Below are 16,527 nucleotides of genomic sequence, written 5' to 3'. Positions count from 1 at the left end.
CATCTGTCCATTTCCAGCCCCATGGTATCTTCCCATGGATGGTATTCAGACGGTCCAAGAATTGATGAACTTTTACTTTGCCCCAAGGCTGTACTACAAAAGTGTCATCTACATAACTCCTAAACATGACTGCCTGATAGCCACAGTTTTATGGATCAAGTAATACATCATAAAACGGAGACTTGTGCTTAACTTTTCTGTATGCAGGTACATGTCTGCAGTCTTAGTACACATTGAAATCCATGTACCATGCACTGCTAGGAAACACAAAACGAAACAATGGCGAGGGGGAATGTCATGCAGTAATCCTTTTTCTGCATTCAAAAAAAGAATGACACTGCACCAATCCATACTCAATTTGTGGAAGTGTAAGGTAACAATGAGCCACCACATGGCATGGACCCTTACTTTTTGGTGATGTAAATTTGAATGACAAAGGACAAATTGGAGACCATCTCTCTATAAAGATCCAAGTCGCACAAAAGAAGTGGAGGCCCTGGTGTTTGAAGAATGGTATACCTCAATATCGGTGATAGTGTAAAAAGTGAAAATCTGTCATGAATCGATTTTCAAGATTGTGCACAACATTGGAACCTGCTGGGTTCTGCAATTGCTTAAAATCATTCAAAACATCTGCCAAACCAAGGTAGCTGCAGAAATGTTGCAGCTACACTATTGGTCAAAAGTTTTCACCAATCAGAACTATGGATTTTTGGTTAAAACAGGGATTTCATTTTTAATATTCTATCATATACCCATTCTGATGATAAAACAAGCATACACATGTAAAGATTAAGCATCTCTGTTGTGTATTTGGCTGGTTGTATGCTTATAGAGGTGCTGATGAGCATCCGCAACACTAATATGCCTTTACCAAAGACGGTTCCATACAAATAGGCCTCATTTCTTCCACTGTCAGTAGAGCAAGCACTTTGCATTAGTTTACAGTACACTACGCGTCTAGTATTGTGTTTGTAAACCTGATCAAGTTCATACAGTATTACCTCCTAATGGGACAGAAGCAGGAAACTGGAACTGAAAAACATGTTGTAGTTGTAATTCTGCATCAGCTAGTAAAAGTTTACATAGCCCATTCTACAGTGGCATACAAGTTGCACTGGTTCAAGCAAAATGGTGCCAATTCAAGTGTTTCAAGATCTGGAAGAGCTCTAGTAACATCATACAGGGAAGATTAAAACTTCCTGGCAGATTAAAACTGCGTGCCCGACCAAGACTCTAACTCGGGACCTTTGCCTTTCTGCCAGGAAGTTTCCTATCAGCGCACACTCCGCTGCAGAGTGAAAATCTCATTCCAGGGAAGATTAGTTCATATGTGTACAGAGGACACATATTGCACCTAAAATTTGTGAGGAAGTAATTAGTATGTGAGCAGATACAATCTGTCTCAACAGTCTCTGTGAACAAGGTTTAACTGGGTGCATAGCAACCAACAAACCTTTCATTAAATGAATAAAATATTCTGAAATGATTGCAAAGGGTACGACAACATAAAACTGGAGCATGTAGCATTGGTCCAAGGTGTTATTCACAGACAAACCTAAGTTTGAAGTATTTGGAAGCCTCCGTCGAATGTCAGTTTCTTGACTTTGTGGAGAACATACAAAGAGTCAGTGTGTGACTCCAACAGTGAAGTATGGTGGAGGGCCGGTCATGGTGTGAGGACGGTTTGTGGGTGATAACTTCAGTGATCTAATGAGAATTAATGGAATATTAAAGAAGGAAGGATATCACTGGATACTGATGAACATCAGTTCCAGCTGGCAAAAGAATTATTAGTCGTGGGTTTGTTCTGCAGTAGAAAGATAATCTGAAATATGCTCCTACATTGTGCAGAGATTATTTCGATACAAAAGAGAAATAAGGGGAACTGAAGAATATCATATGGCCACATCAGTCACCTGACTTAAATACCATTGAGCATTTATAAGGTAAACTTGACAGGGAGGTCATAAAACTGAGGTCATCTAAGTTTGTTGATTTATGAAATAATTTACAGATGTACTGGACTGCAATAGATACAAAAACATTACAAAATATTACCTCCAGAAAGCCAAGAGTTTGTGCAGCTGCTCTGAGGGCAAAGGGTGGATACTTTGAAGAGTCTAAAATGTAAACCATATTGCACTGCATTTAATGATAGTTTAAATATTTATTTTGTTACCTATTTAGTTTATACAATGCAACTGTACATTGAAATGAAGGACATAGTTTTTAACATGGGTGACCGAAAACCTATGACCAGTGGTGTATGCAAGCTAACCGAATTTACTTTTCCAGCCACCAAACAGCCATGGATGTAAGCTGGGTGTGGCACTGCAATTCTGAGATAAAGGAGCAAAACAAGCAGTGCAAAAGTGTATTCAAAACTACCAAACAGTTGAAGACCCTGTCATCACAATTAATATTAGCCATAGCTGCAGATGAGCGTACATACCAGAAGCAGTAGTTTCTGATTATACGCAAGATTTAGTCTAGTATATTTGTCTCACAGGCTTCTGTGAAGAAGTGAACTGTATCTGTGTATTCTACTCACCTGAGTAGTGTATATTAACTAATTATAAGTTTTCGCATAAATTTTAGCGCATAGCGTAGTAGCAGAACTTAGATTGCACCCAAAAACTCCTTGGGTTAGTATTATATTCCTTGTGGTAAAGACTAACATTAATTAGAGATGGTCAGGGAATACGCCTGTTGTGAACAAATGCAGAGGTATTTGGCCACTGTCCTTAGACAGATGGAAGACACATTTGCCACAGTCGACAGGCTACAGGTTGCTGCCCCATGCTGTGGTTGCAGTGGGGTGTCAGAAACAAATGATTTTGTACCACTGGAGCCTATAGCGTCACCTGGGACAATCCCTGATGTTGTACCCCCTTCTGTTTTGCATGTTCTGATCAGTTAATGCATGCCTGATGGTAACAGTGATGAACAGTGAAAGAGTCACATACCTCTGAATGGAAGGCAAAAGTGGATATTGGCCACACGGCTGTTCCCCCAACAGCTTAAAATTACATTTGAGGTACTGTCCACTGCTGAAAGTGCACCTGAGCCAGCATAGAATGTCTCGATGTTGGAACTGGGGACGATCTTCCTGAAAGATCCAAGCAAGAGCAGAGGGTGCAATTGCTTGACCTTAGAAGCTTCAAATTTAAGCGCATATTTAGCCCCTTAGGGAAATAGTGTGCAGGTCAGGAAAGACAACCTGCATCATCTCTGTTTGCTTCCCAGGGGAACCATGGCTGAGATGTGGAGGAGACTCTGGCAGCAGTGACTGAGCAAACTGGTGAACTCATCTGCAAATTGTGGCTCATTTTGGCACAAATGACGCATGCCACTTGGCTTCAGAGGCCATCCTCAGTTCCAACAACAAGCAGCTGGCTGCTTTGGCACACTCACAGTGTGGAAGCAGAGCTAGCATTTTGCAGCACTGTTCCCAGTACTGATTATGGTTAAGTCCTTCAAAGTTTTCTTCAAGTTTTGGAAACAGAAGAAAACCAGATGGGGCCAAGTCAGAACCACATGGAAGATGACTGATGACAATGAACCCAAGCCATCAGATTACTGCAAATGTCACAGCGTTCTTGTGTGGTCTGGCATTGCCATGCTGAAGAAGGTGCTTCCTGTCTGGATGAACTCTTCCAATTTGAAACTCTATTACAGCAGGCTCTTTCTCACACACTAACACAGTTACATTACACACTGCCATACTACAAGCTACAACTAATAGCCCTCTAGAGGCAGTGCGTTGCAAATATGTAGACATGAAGAATAAAGATGTAGAATGTTATAGCATTTGTTTTATGCAAAAAGCTTTTCCCATAAAAAAAATCAGAGGCATTAGTTTTCCAAGCATGCCCTTGTATAAAGAAACGTAGGAAGATAATCCTGATCAGCAAGAGCAACAAGAAACAGATTTCAGATTACCGGAACGATCAACATAAAAATTCCATCTCCGGCACTGACAACGTTGAGCATCAATGGAAAAGGTTCAAGATTATTGTGCAATACACTTTATACAGATATGAGTTAAGAGATGGGACAGACTGGTCATAGTTCACCAGCTGTATCTGAAACCCGTTACAAAAGCAAAGATAGCTTCACAGCAAATTCAAATGTAGCAAAAGCCTCACAGACACACAAAATTAGCATACAGAGACCCACACATGAAGTGTTCAATACACTTTAAAGTAAAATTTTATCAACTGACTTGACAGAAAATCCTGCGATTTAGTCTTACATCAAATTTAGAAACAGTTTGAAAAATACACAAAATATTTGGGTCACCAATTTATGAAGAAATTGTGTCTAACAAAGACCTAGTAAAGGGTCTCCTACCACTCTTCAAGGGTACTGGCTGGCTTTACTAGAATGACTGGGAGAAATACCGCACAATAAACATAGTGTCAGTGTGTGCAACAGGAGCCTAAGAACTTTGTGGTAAGGTCTTATGGGATCAAACTGCTGAGGCCATCGGTCCCTAAGCTTACCCACTACTTAATCTAACTTACACTAAGGACAACACACACACCCATGCCTGAGGGAGGACTCGAACCTCTGACAGGGGGAGCCACATGGACCGCAACAAGGCGCCTCACACCGCGCGGCTGCTCCATGTGGCCAGAATCCTAGGACCACTGTTGGTTTGTCTACTAGATTAAATCCAATCAAACCAATCAGAAACTGATTGAAGCCACATGTTCGGGCACTCTGTGACCATAATGGCTTCGAAACAGAGGTTGACAAAGAGAAGGACAAAATACTAGCTGTCTTTTTGAAAACTGTTTCACTAAAAAAGATCACCTTGTAGTTCCTCTTTTAAATGGTCATACCAATGTCAAAATGACAGTTACTAAGTAAGTGACCATGGAATAGAAAAGGAACTAAACTTGCTCAACAGATGAAAGGCTACTGAACCTGATGGGATAACAATAAGATTCTGTGCATAGTGTGCAAACGAACTTGCTCCTCTTCTAACAGCAGTGTACTGAAAGAACAAAACAGTCATAATAATTGGAAAAAAGTGCACGTCATTTCAATTTTCAACAAGGATCATTGAACAGGCACACTAAACTACATGCATCCATCCCCGACGTCAGTCTGTTATAGACTTCTGGATCATGTTTTATGCTTGCATATTATGATAATTCCGAACACTGAAAAATCTCTGTAGGAAATGAAATGGGTTCTGAAAACAACAATCATGTGAAACCAGTGTATTCATATCATCCATGAAACCCAGAAAGCAGTACCTAATGTTGCTCAGGTTGACGCCATGTTCCTTGACTTCCAGAAGGCATTCGATACAGTTCCGCATTACTGTCTAATGAAGTAAATATGAGTGTATGGAATATCAGGCCAGCTGTGTGACTGGATTGAAGAGTTTCTAGCAAACAGAACACAACGTGTCTTTCTCAACACAGAGAAATCTTCAGACTTAAAAGTAACTTCAGGCATATCCCCAAGGCAGTGTTACTGGACCATTACTTTTCACAAAATATATAAATTACCCAGTGAATAACATCAGAAACTCCATGAGGCTTTTTGTGGACGATGCTGTTGTATACAGTAAAGTTTCAATGCTAGAAAATTGTAGCAAAAAGCAGGAAGACCTGCACAGGATTGACAATTGGTGCAGGGAGTGGCAACTGACACTCAACGTAAACAAAGGTAACATACTGCTCATAAATAGAGTGAAAGACCCATTGTTGTAGTATTACATGATTGCAGAAAAATCACTGGAAACATTGACATCCCTTAAAAATCTAGAAGTATATGTACATAGCAAACTGAAGTGTAATGACACCATAAAACTAATCACAGATAAGACAGATGCCAGACTGAGATTCACTGGAATAATCCTTAGGAAATGTAGTCCACCAACAAAGGAGGTACCTTACAAAACCCTTCCTTCACCAATACTTTAATATACTGCTTGTCAGTTTGGGATCCACCCCAGGTAGGATTGATAGAAGTAATAGAAAAGATCCAAAAAAAAAGAACAGCACATTTCATTACAGGTTCATTTGGTAAGAATGAAGGCTAAATTAAATATGAATAGACACCAGTTATTCTGTCAGAATAGAGTGGATGGCAGTGTATGTGGAAGTATCACTTGTTGCCATGGGAAAGTGCACAAGAATTATTGTCTTGCATGCTAGAACATTACCTGGTTTCATAACGAACTGCCAACTGGTTTAAAAATTGAGGAAAACAAGCAACAACCATGACAAGATTAAGCACAACATTATTCTGAAGTGGTTAGGGGGGGGGGGGGGGGGGCAGCTACTGGAAACCTTAAATTGGCAGTCTGTCATTCTAATGAACAATGCCCCAACCTATTCAGTTATTAAAGATACAGCTCCAACAATGACAACAAAAGAAGCCAACATTGCTGAATGATTAAACTGTAACCATGTGAAAGTTCAGGATGATTTGTATAAGATGGCACTCATGGAACTAGTGGAACAAAATAAGCCACAGTTTCAACAGTATGTTGTGAAATGGTGGCTAAACAACACATTCAAAAGGTTCTTATGCTTCCACCATAACACTGCTGCTTTTATGCCATTATCATGATTTTGGTGCAGATCAAACATTACATAGCAACAAATCATAAAAGCTTCGTCATGGCAGAAATATAGAAACTTTCAAAGGAAGCAGTGACAGAAATAATGCCAGCGATGTGGAACAATGTCGCACATTACACAGAAAAGGCTCTTTAAAAACAGTCTGGAAGTCACATGAGTGTAAAGAGTAGTACAGAAAATATAATAATACCCTTAGAACATTCTGGCAACTCTTCCACAGACTGTACAATAGATAACGACACTGTTGGGGAAGGGAGTGACTCTGAGCTAAGTGGCATTTATCGTTTGCCGTAACTCATCTTTCTTTAGTGTTTGTGGACATGCTGTGACATACCACATACATACTACAGTGATTGGTAAGTATTTAGGCAGCTTACATTATTTTAATGTTATTTGTTATTGCAACCATATGAAGGATCCAGATACATTTGAGCACCCCTTTTGCATCAAATACGCAAACTCAATGCGAGTCATAAATGATTATTATAAAAGACAGTGGATGTACTATTGCTTTTGTCAAGACGTACACATAATAGGAAAAGTGTATCATTTTATATACAGAAATGCATTCATTAAGCAAAAAGGATATTGTGATCCTGTAAAGCAAACTCAGTACTGCACATTAACAGTGATTATGAGAAGATAATCAGTACGGCACAGCACATACTATGTGCACACGTATTAGCAAATCAGCACCACCACCTTCCATGTTAAACTGTGCTACAGCATCCATCACTTTGTTATTCTGTTTCTGGTACAGGTGGAGCTGAGGAAACGCACATTTTTTTAACAGCTAGTACGCGGTGATGAGAGGGGGTATTGACCTTGAATGAATGTTGGCAGACTGCCCATACAATGCAATTTCAGTCGCTATGGAACGTTCTAGTGTAGAGCATCATGTGTTCGTTGTCGAGTAGTACTTTAGAAACAATGATTACGTAGTCACAGTGCAACATCTTTTCAGTCAAAATTTGAAAGTTGGATGTCGAGGTGCAGTGCTTGATCAAAATACTGTATTCCAATGTGTTGCAGTGGACCTGTGATGAAAAAGAAACCACCTGGTCTTCCCCGTTCAGTTCATAGTCTGGAAAAAGTAAGCCAACTGAGAATGGCAGTTCTAGTTATCCGAAACCTTAGTGAAGGTGATTATGGAGCGCGCAGAGAGTTTTGTTGAATAATGGATGAAATTTTTATGGAAGAAGCAGATGCCAGTCTTCACGAGTGATGAAGCACATTTTCATGTAGATGGTTACGTCAATCGTCGGTATTAGGTGCCGAAGAACTCACATGAATTACACCAAAGACCTCTCCACAGTTTAAAAGTAACAGTGTGGTGCCGAATTTCAAAGCTAAGGATTGTTGGACCCTATTCTTTTGAAGAGTAAGGAACTGCAGTTACTGTGACATCAGCGTGCTACATTAAAATGTTAAACAACTTTCTTCATCCAGAACTTGAAAGACGTCAAGTGAACATGAGAGAAATATGGTTTCAACAGGATGGTATTACAGCTCACACAGTGAGAGCATCCATGGAAGTAGTTCAACAAATGTTCCCAGGATATGTTATTTTGAGATATGGTGATGTTTACTCGCTCCCTCACTCACCCGATTTGTCGATATGACTTCTTTTTGTGAGGACATTAAAAATCAAAAGCCTACATAAACAAGCATTGCACAATCATGAAGTGAAGAATTCCACTCGTCAGGAAATTGAAGCCATGCTGAACGAAATGTTGGAGAGAGCCATGCGTAACTTTCGGGAGAGGATCCAAATTTATATCCAGCAAGAAGGATGTCATCTCCAAAACATTATTTTTTGAACCTAATTAAAGTTTTTATATTTCGAAACTGCATTAAAAAATCCATCACTTAATGCTTGTTTTTATTATTTTTATCAAACCATGTCCCAGTCATTCAATAGCGGAAAAACATGCATTTCCTCTGCTCCACCCTGTGTGATCACTCATGTAGCAGAATCAATTAGCACCACAGATCTAACTGTGAAAATGTGAATAAGAAAACTGAGAGAAGGCCGACGGTCTTTGAATGTGCTAAAAACAAGAAGGTTTCAAGCAACTACTAGGATGGAGCTCAAGCCATTTTAGAAGCCACTGTCAGTAACCTATTCTTCCCTTACCAAGTGAACTTCAAAAGTTCATATTTTGGTTACTATGGTCATACAATTGAGAAATGACATGGATGTTATAAGCTAATGCCTTGGGCATGTGCTAAATAACATTTTACCTAAAATGCCACTAAAGATGGGCATGTGTCCAGTACTAGTCTGACAATAACAATAAAATAAAAAATTAAAAGATACATTCTACTGAGCAGTACACGCCAAGACACAACACTGTGGTCCTTACCTCTTTCCATATATTTCAGTTTTCATCCACAGCAACAATAATTAGTCACTACTGCTGTTACCATTACATAAATATGTAAGGGCAGGGCAAATATGTATAACATAAAAGTTTTGGTATTAGTTCATTTTGTAAACTCTCGTCACCAGTTTTGCAAAGGCCTCGTTGCTACTACTGTGGAGGCCAAGTTGCCACTGCTGCTACGGTAGGCCGAGTTTGTGAAACAGCTTCTGTTTCAGTAGACTACTAAGAATATTTCTCACTGCCATAATTACACAGCTATGCCTCACGGTCATGTAACAGGACATAAGAATGAAGGTTCTACAACACTCCAACAAATTAGTGACAAGGTCACAAAAATGATTTAAAAATGTTTACTTATCTTTGTGACTTGTCGAATAATGAAGTCTGCAACACTGCATGTAATATAATGCAAAAAAAAAGGGGCCCTCAATGGCTAAGTGCAAATAATCATAGGTAAGCTTCACAGTACATAGCAAATGCAATTCACAACTAATGTCTGTTCACTTCCAAGCATTCACTATACAATGTTTCCGATCTAAGTCAGTCCTGGACGATGATCTACAACCAAGTGCATGAGAGCTACACTTCTATCTTCCAAGCAGGCTTCTGTCCGTTGTCATCCAGTCATCAGCAGATTGAACTTGGCCAACAATTGGCCAAGGCGAAGTCGATATCCTTATCCTCATCCTCAGCGCTTCCCATGGTGCTGGTGGAACTCGCTCAAGTGGCGAGTCTCTGTGGCTCTGGCACCAGCTTGCATCTTTGCACCTATGGTGCTTTTTCCATTTTTTCCATGACTGTGTCTTGTTCGGACGACACAGCAGTACAAAATACAAGCAGACCACATTATATTATCAGGCAAAGTGAACTGGTTCCTGGCCAGGGACGGCAGCACCATGTTTTTTACACCTGAAGAGCAGAGAGGGAAGGTAGTAATAGTGCATACTTCAGTGCTCCTATAAGTGGGCCACTGTCAAATGCTACATGCCTGTACCTGACACTAAATGTATTGTCTATTTAGACCAGCAGTAACAGTATGTACAGTATATCTGATCTTGGCTCCTTGCAATGGTTTGCTGACAATATCCATAAATCTACCTTTCTTGATTAGGTTGCAGTTTTCCTTAACTGTGTGTTGGTTATTCATCTGCTGTTTCAATCACAATGTTGACTGACTTCATGTTAACGGATTTTCCTCCACCTGTCACATTATCTCTCGTCCAGCATTCATCATGCACTTTGGGTGATACACAACCTTTCCAGTTTCCTAATGTCAGAATGGTAAAAGTGTGCTGTAGCAGTTAGAGTTTTTGCTGGTAACACCAAGGTTCCATATCTCTGGTGACCATCTCAAATTTTTCTCTGCTGGAAAGGTCCGATAGTAGTTCCCCTCAGCTTTGTAAGGTCAACTGAAAAGTTGCTTGAATATAAAAGCAGCAAAACTGACACCAAGTTTACACAAACACTGAAGTAGCTTAACACTGAAAGGCTTGCACCAGGCTACATGACACCATGTTTTCTTAGAAAAAGCACCAGCTGTTAACATTACAGGTTACTGAGCCATATACTTGACCAACTACTTGTACAATTACAGATCTTATTCTCTGCATGATTTCAGGCCAGTTCTATAAAATTTAGGTCCAGATGATATGGTGAGAGTAGGAGGAGAACCATTTTCATGTAAAATTTTGTCAATGGAATAAACTGGAGAAAATTGGTATTCCATAACTGAAGTTTAGCTTTCCTTGTACCTACTTATTTTTAATTTTTATTCTGTCCCGTTCCTACATGGTAGTTCAAAATTTTCCTGTTACAGCAACAGAGGAGAACAGAACACGAAATGAATCTCTACATCTTCCGCAATGAAACATTCCTTGGTACTGCTGTTGAACAATATTTTTTGTACAGTCATTTTGCAACATTTATTCACAGTGTATTGTGTATGAATCCACAGTTTGTCTAAATAAACAACTGATGCTGTGATTCTCATACATTAGTCTTTCTTAAAAAAATTTAATGTAGTCTGCTCTTTACGCAAGCATGTTCTCTCATTGGCACATAATGACATGGAACAGTTTTTCTCAAAGATTCTTTGTTAGCCTTGAAGTCCATTTCTGTGTGACAAAAGCTGTGAATTTTATGCAAACACAGCACCCACTTTGTATTGGTCATTATATTGCAGAAATTGCTGTATAGTAACACATTTATCTACATCAATGAAGTATTTATTGCAGGCATTTTACTTATTCTGCTTTGGGACAGATACGTGAATCCCACTCTACTTGGCATCATGCCTCTCCTTCCATAAGTTACTTGCCTTTGACTTACTTAACTTTTGTTCATAAAAAACTTTTCTTTTGCAAAAAACAAATTTTCTTCTTTATCCATCATTTTTGCATTTCTTTCTTTCTTTCAAGACAATTAACTGATCTAAATTGGTTTTACATAAAACCTGTTACTTCTATTTCACCTCATAATAACAAATGTAAAGGATGGAGGTTAGACAATAACTTCTCAGAAATGTCGAGATTATCAGACATATAGCACAAGTTCAAACTGGAAAAAGATGGGGACACAAAATCAACCATGCCATTGTCTAAAAAATCATCCCAAAATTCGCTATAACTGGCTTAAGGAAACAGTGGCAAACTTAAATCAGGATGGCCAGAAAGTGACTCACAAATTCAATAATTAGTGCAAGCTTGCAGCCCAGATAGTAAAATATAGATTCAGATTCAAATATTCAGTGTTCTGTTCCAAGCTCTCCCCAAGATTATTCCAGGAATTTAATGTAACTTTCAACTCACCAACACACTGCGTTATCCTACTCTATTTTGGACTGTGTATTAAATTAACTAAACATGTTGTACACAGGATGGACGAAAACAAGAACCTCCATTGGAACCATGCCTAATAAGGCACTACGGTGGCCAATCAACTCTTGAGTCAATGACTGAATCATTTTTTTACCCTCACTAAACAGCACTGTACTAACTAGTTTTTCCAACATCTCCGGTATTCATCACTCACTCATCAGTCTCTCTGTTGATGTTATAAGCATTGTAACTACCTATGTCACTGGCATCATCAACTACACTCCTGGAAATGGAAAAAAGAACACATTGACACCGGTGTGTCAGACCCACCATACTTGCTCCGGAAACTGCGAGAGGGCTGTACAAGCAATGATCACACGCACAGCACAGCGGACACACCAGGAACCGCGGTGTTGGCCGTCGAATGGCGCTAGCTGCGCAGCATTTGTGCACCGCCACCGTCAGTGTCAGCCAGTTTGCCGTGGCATACGGAGCTCCATCGCAGTCTTTAACACTGGTAGCATGCCGCGACAGCGTGGACGTGAACCGTATGTGCAGTTGATGGACTTTGAGCGAGGGTGTATAGTGGGCATGCGGGAGGCCGGGTGGACGTACCGCCGAATTGCTCAACACGTGGGGCGTGAGGTCTCCACAGTACATCGATGTTGTCGCCAGTGGTCGCCGGAAGGTGCACGTGCCCGTCGACCTGGGACCGGACCGCAGCGATGCACGGATGCACGCCAAGACCGTAGGATCCTACGCAGTGCGTAGGGGACCACACCGCCACTTCCCAGCAAATTAGGGACACTGTTGCTCCTGGGGTATCGGCAAGGACCATTCGCAAGCGTGTCCATGAAGCTGGGCTACGGTCCCGCACACTGTTAGGCCGTCTTCCGCTCACGCCCCAACATCGTGCAGCCTGCCTCCAGTGGTGCCGCAACAGGCGTGAATGGAGGGACGAATGGAGACATGTCGTCTTCAGCGACGAGAGTCGCTTCTGCCTTGGTGCCAATGATGGTCGTATCCGTGTTTGGCGCCGTGCAGGTGAGCGCCACAATCAGGACTGCATATGACCGAGGCACACAGGGCCAACACCCGGCATCATGGTGTGGGGAGCGATCTCTTACACTGGCCGTACACCTCTGGTGATCGTCGAGGGGACACTGAATAGTGCACGGTACATCCAAACCGTCATCGAACCCATCGTTCTACCATTCCTAGACCGGCAAGGGAACTTGCTGTTCCAACAGGACAATGCACGTCCGCATGTATCCTGTGCCACCCAACGTGCTCTAGAAGGTGTAAGTCAACTACCCTGGCCAGCAAGATCTCCGGATCTGTCCCCTGTTGAGCATGTTTGGGACTGGATGAAGCGTCGTCTCACGCCGTCTGCACGTCCAGCACAAACGTTGGTCCAACTGAGGCGCCAGGTGGAAATGGCATGGCAAGCCGTTCCACAGGACTACATCCAGCATCTCTACGATCGTCTCCATGGGAGAATAGCAGCCTGCATTGCTGCGAAAGGTGGATATACACTGTACTAGTGCCGACATTGTGCATGCTCTGTTGCCTGTGTCTATGTGCCTGTGGTTCTGTCAGTGTGATCATGTGATGTATCTGACCCCAGGAATGTGTCAATAAAGTTTCCCCTTCCTGGGACAATGAATTCACGGTGTTCTTATTTCAATTTCCAGGAGTGTATTTAGAACAAAGCTTTATTAAACTACAAAAAGTTGCATAAATTTTACACAAACAAATTTTCTCTTCTCCCTCCAATATTCACTGTAAGGCTAATCCCAAGCTACTAATAAGGTTTGACTTATTTTTCCCACTTTGCGCAAACTGAGTCCTGACATTTGACTTACTGGCCATTGATGGTTAATGATTATGAGTACTCAAAAACTAAGTATTTGATCTGCTGTTGCTTCTTTTAATCTCCTTCTATCGGCTTGTAGCGGTATTTCTTTTCCTTGAGCATTCTGAGGACACACACTTCCCCTTACCTGTTCTTATCTTTATCCATATGAAGAAATTACGGAACATTCCAAAAGCCACACAGATTTGTGAATCAGCCCTGCCCCTAGCTGTTCTCCTTCTGGTAGCTGGTGATTAGGCATACATATTTTATGTTTCATTCAAAAGTTACATGTTTTGTCATGAACTGTAGCTGTTGTCATTTATCCTGATTTTATCATCATCATCATCATCATCCTCATCATCCTTCTTCACAGTAGCAGTAGTAGTAGTTAAAGCAGGAATCTGAAGGAGGTACCCACCCCTTTCCCCCCTTAACCCTCTGATGATACTGTTCTTGTATTTGTACCATCAGTTTTATAATTACTGCAAGTGAAAAAGGAACAACAAAATATGTCTGTTTGAAACTTCAGTAAAGATTATAGTCAACATGTATCATACCTGAAAGGTAAGAATGGAGGATTATTCCCACCAACCAATGGTCGATAGGCCTCGTCGGGCTTCTTCTTCAAATAAATTATCTGCAACAAAAAACATTAGTAACAAACATGGACACAATTTGTAATTATAGTGAACATGAAGAATAATACCATATAAAATTAAAAGCATCAACATACATTGAGTGATCATGAAGCAGCCAACAGTCCCAGTTAAATTGGAAACTGGAACTTAAATTGTGGAGACATAAACTCAAGAAATAAAATAATGGGCTACTGATGGTTACAATCATTTTGCTGATCCCATTTGAAGAAACTGCAGCTTAAGGAGATACCAAACACTTAAGTTATACATGTAGCTTCTTGTAAACAATATGGCCATGTAGCAGATTTTAAGGTATGCAAGGACTGCTTGTACTTTTGAGCTAAGGATGAAATCTTCCTCCTGCAACTCTTCCCACACATCTCCAATCAAGTACTGCTGTATAGAGAAAATATACACTGATGAGCCAAAACTTTATGACCACTATCCATCTCAAATTTGAAAGCCACCTTGTGGCATTGCAGGTACATGATGTGGTACGCTAAGTATACAAAGTGGACCATAGGCCAATTGGGAATCATTCTAGTAGCGATACAGGCCATCGAACTGGAATTCCACTGACATAAGTGCCTGTATCTAAAGAGAGTATAATGGCCCGGTGCAGCATCTGGACCCAGAGAATCTCGAAACAGTGAAGCTGGATGGCTGTTCATGTGCTACTGTTGTGAACATTTATGGAAAGTGGATAAAGGGTGGTGTAACCACATGTAGCTGGCGAGGTGTTGGATGTCTGTGTATAAACACAGGACCTGGAGGTCGGAGGCATGTCTGCTAAGTAATGAAGGACAGGTTGCAATCTGTGCCAGATCTGACAATGGAGTACAATGCTAGTGCGGGCAATAAGTGTTTTGGACCACATCAGTCACTGCACATTGTTGAACGCAAGGCACTGTCAATTACAACAGCGGTAGGCATAGGCTCATACAGACTGAACCACTAAATAATGCAAAAGTGTCACGTGGTCACATTAATCACATTTCTTGTTACACCAGGTTCATTATAACAGGTAATGATATGGCAAGCACACTGTTCAAGCCGAATTTGTAGCAACTTGAAGCAACCAATACTTATTCCATTTTATTACGCTTGATGTGTTTCTTTCCTATTGTGAATTGCTATTGGCGGCACCACAAACAGGGGGCATAATATAAGTTAGCATGAGCATTTCATATGGCAAAGAAGTGACTAGCCTCATTTATTTTTTTGGTTCTTGCAAACAGAGAGTACTGACACTGTGTTCATAATATTTTTATGGAACTTGAGGTACCTGTTTGATTCAACAAATAATATATGCAGCATACATATCTTGGATGGAAGCGATAGACATTTATGCAACAAATACAAAAATCAAATTTATTTGGTGTCACTTGTATGCTTCCTTAACAATACTAGTTTGCGAGCTGATCTTTGCATCTTAAGGGGGGAAAAAAGAACAAAAAATTCAATACGTATATTTGGACCAGTGACAAGAAGCCACCAGACCTCCAATGGCAAGAAATAATTTGAAGACATTGAAAAACGTAATACATGGAGAAATACAAATTATTTGGGAATACAGGGGATGACTCACTGGAAGGCAGAAGCACCATGACATCATTAGGTACACAAACAAAAGTTACATAGTTTTGCTGGCTTTCAGAATGAACTTCCTTTTCCAAGCTCGCTCACACACACACACACACACACACACACACACACACAAACACACACACACACAAACACACACACACACAAACACACACAAATGCCTGTCTCCCTAAATCGTGCACAGTTGACTGCCAGCTCTTTCCTGGCCACCAGTGAGTGTACTGGGGTGAGATGGGGGGGTGGGGGGGTGGAGTGGGGTGGGCGGGGGGGGGGGGGGGGATGAGGTGAGGTGCAGAGACAGGTGAGAGGCAGGGAGGGTGTTGGGAGAAGCGTCTAGCAGCTTGTGGGTGAGTGGGGAGCCATCTGTGAGCTAGTTAGGGGTGCAGGTAGAGGGGGGAGGTGACAGATTTATTTCAAACTTTGTATATCTTTACCAGGCAATTGAAACAACATAATATGCAAATAGTAAGGTGCACTACTGTGGCAATTCCGAGAAAATCGCAAGAGAAATTTTGTACATCTATTATGATGCTTATGCATCTGTGTGTAGATGCCGGATGTTTCAGTTCATGGTGGTCAAGTGATAGCGCTTAAGATTCGTAAGGCGAATGTGTA

At 41.0% G+C, this 16,527-nt stretch overlaps 1 protein-coding gene across 10 annotated transcripts in view; it reads right to left on the bottom strand.

The window, feature by feature from the left end:
* LOC126297923 (dual specificity protein phosphatase CDC14AB-like) overlaps positions 1-16,527 on the bottom strand; it is a 189,789-nt gene that overhangs the window by 94,984 nt on the left and 78,278 nt on the right. For all 10 annotated transcript variants that reach the window (XM_049989241.1, XM_049989245.1, XM_049989239.1 and 7 more), the window contains one exon: positions 14,227-14,306. In XM_049989241.1, the coding sequence (XP_049845198.1) occupies positions 14,227-14,306 (80 nt within the window). The remainder of the gene's footprint in view (positions 1-14,226; positions 14,307-16,527) is intronic.

Source organism: Schistocerca gregaria, chromosome X, assembly GCF_023897955.1.
Source record: "Schistocerca gregaria isolate iqSchGreg1 chromosome X, iqSchGreg1.2, whole genome shotgun sequence".
NCBI classification, from domain to species: Eukaryota; Metazoa; Arthropoda; class Insecta; order Orthoptera; family Acrididae; genus Schistocerca; species Schistocerca gregaria.
Note: the sequence above shows the minus strand (reverse complement) of the source record. Positions and strands in the feature narration are given on the sequence as shown.